This window comes from Nanorana parkeri, unplaced genomic scaffold (genome assembly GCF_000935625.1).
Source record: "Nanorana parkeri isolate BGI_ZX_2015 unplaced genomic scaffold, ASM93562v1 scaffold1452, whole genome shotgun sequence".
NCBI lineage: Eukaryota > Metazoa > Chordata > Amphibia > Anura > Dicroglossidae > Nanorana > Nanorana parkeri.
The window spans coordinates 351294-358118 of NW_017307720.1; the positions used below are offsets into that span (position 1 = coordinate 351294).

General features: G+C 50.5%; 2 protein-coding genes across 2 annotated transcripts in view; both read left to right on the forward strand.

The window, feature by feature from the left end:
* LOC108798338 (double-stranded RNA-specific adenosine deaminase-like) overlaps positions 1 to 156 on the forward strand; it is an 8482-nt gene extending 8326 nt beyond the window's left edge. Inside the window, exon 4 of the mRNA XM_018570077.1 lies at positions 6 to 156. Coding sequence (XP_018425579.1) covers positions 6 to 156 — 151 coding nt within the window. The remainder of the gene's footprint in view (positions 1 to 5) is intronic.
* Positions 71 to 6825, forward strand: part of ADAR (adenosine deaminase, RNA specific) — a 16729-nt gene continuing 9974 nt past the window's right edge. The window contains exons 1-5 of the mRNA XM_018570081.1: positions 71 to 894; positions 3747 to 3927; positions 4512 to 4645; positions 6249 to 6384; positions 6515 to 6732. Of these exons, the coding sequence (XP_018425583.1) occupies positions 161 to 894; positions 3747 to 3927; positions 4512 to 4645; positions 6249 to 6384; positions 6515 to 6732 (1403 nt within the window). The 5' untranslated portion in view covers positions 71 to 160. The remainder of the gene's footprint in view (positions 895 to 3746; positions 3928 to 4511; positions 4646 to 6248; positions 6385 to 6514; positions 6733 to 6825) is intronic.

The following is a 6825-nucleotide window of genomic DNA, read 5'->3' on the forward strand; positions in this document are numbered from 1 at the left end:
CGCAGCTCAACGGGCGGAGCAGCAGCTGCCGGCCCACTTGCACGCATCTCACCGGGCAGGACAGCAGCCGACGGCCTACTTGCACGCATCTCACCGGGCAGTCCAATCGAGGGAGGAGCAGTCAACGTCGCATTCAGAGTCCGACTGGTCAGCTGAAATCATGGCCGAAACCCGTGAGAAAATCTGTGACTTCTTGTACCAGTCTCCGGCATCCACACCAGCTGCCATCCGGAAGAATATAGGCGTCTCCAGGGTCAACGAGGTCAACCAGCTGCTCAACACCCTGGAAAAGGAGGGCGAAGTCTGCCGCCAGGGCACTCCTGCCAAATGGTCACTCACAGAAAAGAAGAGGGAGAGGATGTTTATTAAAAAGCGGGCGGCCGAAATCCACGAGGAAGAGGAGATGGAAGTCAAACCGGAGGCGGCGGAGCTTAATGTTGAAAACGGGCAGCAGGGGACAGGACCGGACACCGCCAGCGTCACGCCCGCGGACGAAAACGTGGTGGCGGAAACCAACGTGGTGGCGGAAACCAACGTGGTGGCGGAAACCAACGTGGTGGCGGAAACCAACGTGGAGGCGGAAACCAACGTGGAGGAGCCGCCTGCGAAGCGGCTGAAGGAGAGCAGCTTTGACGACTACGAGAACGGAAAGTGGACCATGGACGAGGTGGGAGACATGAACACAATAAACCAAAACTACCTGGACTCCAACAATGCCGTCAGTATGCCAGTGCCACAGTACCGCGAGCCCGTCAAGGAAGTCACGCGGTTGGAGAAGCTGCAATCGTGCCAGGAGAAAAATCCCGTGAGCGGGCTGCTGGAGTTCGCCCACTTCTTCTCCCAACAGTGCGAATTTGTGCTTATGGAACAGAGCGGACCGTCTCATGACCCCAGGTACGGCTGTGTGTATGACTTTGCAAAGTGCACATAAAAAAAATGGCCGCCAACAGCTTGTTAATTTATAATGAACAGAAAGAAGCGGTTAATTTTAAGCCTTAAGTTTGAGAAGGGGTAACAGGAAGCTGACTTACTGCTTGCCCTTGTTTCACACTTGCATTAATGGGGGGACGGGTGGCTGGAGATGGGCTTTAATGCAGACGCCATCAGCTCCCCCAAAGCTCCATTCAGCCAATGGGAACAACAATATAAAGCAAGATGTAGGTTTTATACTGGGCTAAGGACGCTCCCCCACCGCCACAAGCAACAGTGCTGGGAAGTCCGGGAAGTCGGTGGAGCGGATCACTTGCTACCAGTAACATTTTGATTCCAGCCTCCAAAGGGTTAGAAAATAAAGCTGCTGGTTGAGCCATCATTGAAGTGTACCTGTTGCTTTGCCCCACTGCACAGTCATCCTTGTCCCACAGGTACTATTTAGATGCAACGCAATTCAATTCGGGTCAGGGGACATTGAAGTAGAGTTTCCAACGCATTCGGGGGTCCAAAACACACCCCTTTTATCAGGGCTTAAAGGAGAACTATGGGGTAAGTGTTTTTCCCCATAGTTCTCCTAAGGGTAACGGGAGGACACAAACTAGCGTCCTCCCGTTACCCTAAGCTCAGTATACCGCGAGCTACAGCTCACGGTATACTGAGACAGCCGCAGCCGGGATGGATCCCGACATTACTGTCGAGATCCACCCAGATGCGTGCGTGACAGCTGGCTCTGCCTATCTAGAGGCAGAGCCAGCTGTACCCTCCCCCAGTTAGCGCCCGAGGGGGGAATCCCTGAAGGGAGCCGTGAGAGACAATCACGGCTCTCTGCGGGGGACAGGATCGAGAAGTGAGCGAGCGACGGTATGTCTTCGCTCACTTCACGATCTATTGAGCCGACCTGTGACAGTTTCATTGTCACACGTCGGCTTGAACTATGATCATGAGTGATTTTCACTCGCCTCATAGTTCTCCTTTTAAGGAGAGAAATCCTGTATGTGGACTACAATCCCTGCCAAACCAGCTGCTGACGAGCCTGAACTACTCCCAGCACAACGCAATGCAACTTTTAAGCTGCTGGGATTGTAGTCCGCATACATGTTTGAACCTGATGAGGTGTTTTGGACCCCTGAAACACCTTGACTACTCTACTATTCCTTAACCCTAATGGAATAAAGTTCCTACATCTCCTGTGCTCACTCTTGAGCCAAGGGTGCCGTGGAGATCCCACCAAGAGAATAACCACACGGCACCAGCACTTTCTTTTCCCACTGCTATATAGAGAGACACTGAACCAATACAAACACCTCTGGCAACCCGAGACCTGATATGCACATACTTGTTTCAGGGTAGACATGTAGGGATGGCAAAATCCAAATCCCATCCGCAGTCCTACGGTCTTATAGTTGAAAGGGCATCTGTGGTGTTGAGGGTGACCGCACGGATGGCGCCGTGCAAACACCTCACCAGCACACACTCAGGGAATCGGGTATCAAAATCCTAAATATTTAATAAAGCGCATAGTGTCCCATCGCGTCATAAAGTGCTGACGTTTCGGGTCCACGCAGGGATCCTTCAGAGTTATACAGTGACCTGAGTGTGTGCCGGTGCGATGTTTGGACTTATCACTGATGTAGGGATGACAGAAATGGAGTATGGCCCTGCTCGCAGAGAGCTTTCTTTTAGGGATGCACCTATATTAGTATCGGTGCCGATGGCGAGTATTTAGGCGAGTACTCCTACTCTCCCAAATGCTTCGATGCCTAGCCCGATACCTGAGCTTCTGGTATCAGGAAGCTATGGGCGAGTCATTACAAGCTGCCCGGCTTCCTGATTGGCCGGGAAGCCGGCTACATGCTCCCTCATCATTTGGTGACGGCTTCCTGGCCAATCAGAAAGCCGGGCGGTGTGTAATTACTCGCCGCCTAGCCTCCTGATTGGTCGGGAAGCTGGCCAATCAGGGCGCTGGATGGCGAGTCATTACCCGTCCCCAGGCTTTCTGATTGGCCAGAAAGCCAGCTTCATTCTCCATCGTCACCTGGTGACGAGGGAGAACGATGTCGGCTTCCCGGCCAATCAGGAAGCCAAAGTCCATATACCCATTGCACTCGGAACCGCTGAAGAAATGGGTGCAGCGGCTGGCTGCCACCAAAATATAAAGGTAGACGCCGGCACTCCAAGGCAAGTCAAGTACGCCTATTTATTCTTTTACATGTTGCAAAGCAAAAACACTAGGCAATCGGGAAGTCAGGTGCCGTATAATGACTCATTGGCCAGTTTCTCAACCAATCAAGAAGCCGGGCAACGAGTCATTACACGGCGCCCGGCTTCCTGATTGGCCAGAAAGCCGGTTTCATGCTTTCTCGCCACCTGGTGACGAGGGAGCATGGAGGCGGCTTCCCATCGAATCAGGAAGCCAGATGGTGAATCATTACACGCCGCCCAGCTTCCTTAATGAGACTTTTGGTATCGGCAAGTACCGATAAACCAGTATGGGTGCATCCCTAGTTTCCCCCGTATGTTGTGTCGGCCTTATTTTACAATTATGTTAGCTTGGGGGGTTTGGTGCTAATGCAAACTAGAGCTGGCCATACACACTACAACGTCATTGTAGGGATCACATGACCCAGTGCCTGTTCCTTCACCCATGTGGTCAGCATTGGATCAGCATTTTCTCCAGGAAGGTTAAATCATTTGGGTCCCCTGTGACTGTTAATGGCCGCTTTTAGGGACTTGTTCAGATTTGTAGATTGATTGACAGACATGAAGTGCGTTGCCGTCTGATTCTCATGTGCGTTTATTTGTTCTCGAATCAGGTTTAAGATCCAGACCGTGATCAACGGCCGGCGGTTTCCTGAAGCCGAGGCCAACAGCAAGAAAGCCGCCAAGAAAGAAGCCGCCTCCCTCGCAATGCGCATTCTCCTTCGAGAGGAGCAAGGTGGATCAGAAGCGGAGGTCCTCGCCGAGCGCGGGACCGTCCCAGAGGCCCAAGAGGAAGTGGTGAGTGTTCAGTTTCACTTCTTCCCTGTGTGTACAGACCTCCGCCTTCCAGTTTCCATCATTATAAATTCAAACCAATTTCTAACGCCAAACTGTTGTTTTTTGTACCATTTTTACCATCCCCCATCATTAACCCCTTAAGGACCCTTTCGCTGCCAAGGCCTTTTTTTTTTTTTGCACACTTGTTATAATCCACATTTTAGGCCTGAAAATTACCTCAAACCCCCCAAACATGATATATTTTCTGAAAGCCAAGACCGTGTAAAATACAACGACAGCAGATGCAAATTTTTCTGTTGCACAATATTAGCGCAACTCTTTATCAAACCCAAACATTTTGTGAAAAAAATGCACTTGTTAAATGCAGTGCCCCAAAACACAACATAATGCCCATTTTGTTTTAGTAAAATAAACGATGAGGTTACGACAAGTAAATAGATACCCGACATGCCCAGATTAGAGATTGTGCGCGTCCGTGAAATGGTAACAAAATCCTGATAAAGGTAAAAGGAGGAACCGGGGAGGGCGAAATATAAGTGGATTAAACGCCGGCTTTTACGTTGTTTGTTTTTTCTCTCTAGCAAAAGAACATTCCGCAGCCGTCTTTGATTGGAGGGAAGAACCCCATCAGCATTCTTATGGAGCACAGCCAAAAGTCAGGCAACATGTGTGAATTCCAGCTCATGAGCCAAGAGGGACCTCCCCACGACCCCAAGTAAGTGCCTCATTCTACTTTCCACGCTGGTCGGTGGCAAACGTCATTCATGCCAGCTTGTGTCTAGTACAAGTGTATGTCGGAGGAAAATAAAAATAAATCACCGCCTCTGCAGAAGCAGAGTTGCAGCCGACAACTCTGCTTCTGTTTCAATTGGGGGATGCACCGATACCGTGTTTTTGGTTACGAGTACCGATATTTATCTCTCGGTATTTGCCGATACCAGTACCTCTAGCATGGAGACAGCTTCTGGGCCAATCAGGAAGCCGGGCGACGTGTCATTATCCGCATCCCGGCTTCCTGATTGGACTCCATGCTGTTTGGCCAGCTCGATACTGATTGGCTGGGAAGCCGTCTTACCGACCAAACACCATGGAGCCGGCTTTCCGATCAATCGGGAAGCTGGGTGGCGCAAAAGTCATTGCCCGCTGCCTGGCTTTCTGATTGGCTGGGAAGCCGGCTCAATGTTCCCTCGCGGCACTGCCGCTGAGAGAAAGTCTCCCTCTGACCGTAAGTTCTGGTATGTAGTGTAAGTATCGGAGCATTTAGGTGAGTACTCGTACTCGCCCAAATACTCTATCAGTGCATCCCTAGTTTCAATGAGATTCCAAGGGTTTAGTCCAGCCCTGCCTGAGTTCTTCTGAACTACAGAACACCCTTGTTAATGGGGTTGCAGAGTAAGGTAGGGGTCCTGTAGTCCAGCAAGGGAGAACTGGATAGAGCCGACAACAATGCTCTGGATTTCTGTGCATCAGAGGCAGCATTGTCGGCTCAAACAGGAAATACGGAGCCGCCTGGATTTCTGGCTGATCAACAGGTACTTTTCCCAAATTTTGCTCCCTGAGAGATGGCTGCAGCCACCTGCAGGGAATGCAAATCTAGATAGTTTTAAAGGGCCCAGCAGACTTTTTTCCTGTGTACCTGCGCAAACACACACACCAGTACAGCTCACCCCCCTTCCCCAGGGGAAAACTGTTAGTGTGCCCCACTCCCCTTGGTGTCCTAGTGCCAGCTAGGCAGGTGAGTAGGGTCTATGGGGAGGGTGTCTGGCTGGGGTCACAAATGCCATACCCTCCCTTCCCTCTAGTAATTGGGTATGTCCGGCCATCCAAGTAAAGGACAGCCAGGTTTTTCCTCCTGATGTTGCGTGGGGCCTGAAGGTGCACCAGGACCCATGAAGGCCCCCATTGGGCTAATGCATCTTTGGGAATGAGTTGTCTGGACTAGGCCATCTTTGGTGTCATGCAGACCCTCCACCGCTCAAGGGAATGCTTGGCGTTCCTTCATCTGACCTACCTGGCTGCGGCAGTGGTCAGATTCCTCCAAACGCGGGTTGTAGGGAGGTGCTCCCACTCCCCTCGTGTGGCCGCATTTTTAAAGGGATAAAACATGGGGAAATGTGCACCGAATATCAAACTTTGCCCAGACCTCCACCACCACCTACAACCAAAACCTTTGCTAGACAGCCCTCCATTATGTAGTTGGACAGACTTCTCCCACGTCTACTATAGACCACAGGATTTCTTTTATCGTTTCATTAGTATTGTAAAACTTATATAAACAAGATCAGTAATGAATACATCACCTCTATTTCCTGATCCAGGTTCACGTACTGCGTTAAAATTGGTGACCAATCCTTTCCACCGGTGATCGCCAACAGTAAGAAAATGGCTAAGCAGCTCGCTGCCGAGGCCGCGGTAAAGAAGCTCCTTGGCGAGAACGCCCTGCAAACTGACAAGGTAAGACGAAGATCTGTTGTCGCTTTTTTACGTCCGGCCCTGTTGGTAGTCTATTTGGTTGTGGGCGTACATGTTACGGCATGCATATATATATATATAATCTCTATCACCTATTCTTTTTCTGGTGAAGGTCGATCCTTCTGCAGCTGAGGTGCCCAGTATGGAATTCCCCACAGTGCCAGAGCTTTCCGTGGACGATATCAAGATGGCTCAGACTTCTGGGGTCGGCGAGTTCATCAAGTATCTGAACGCCAACCCCGTCAGCGGCCTTTTGGAGTATTCCCGTGCCAAGGGTTTCGCTGCCGAATTTAAAATGATCAGCCAGACGGGTCCCCCGCACGATCCCAAGTAAGTCGGTCACTAATCAGGTTTGCTCACTGGAGGACATGGAGCGTGGTTTAGATATTATTATTATTATTATTATTATTATTATTATTATTA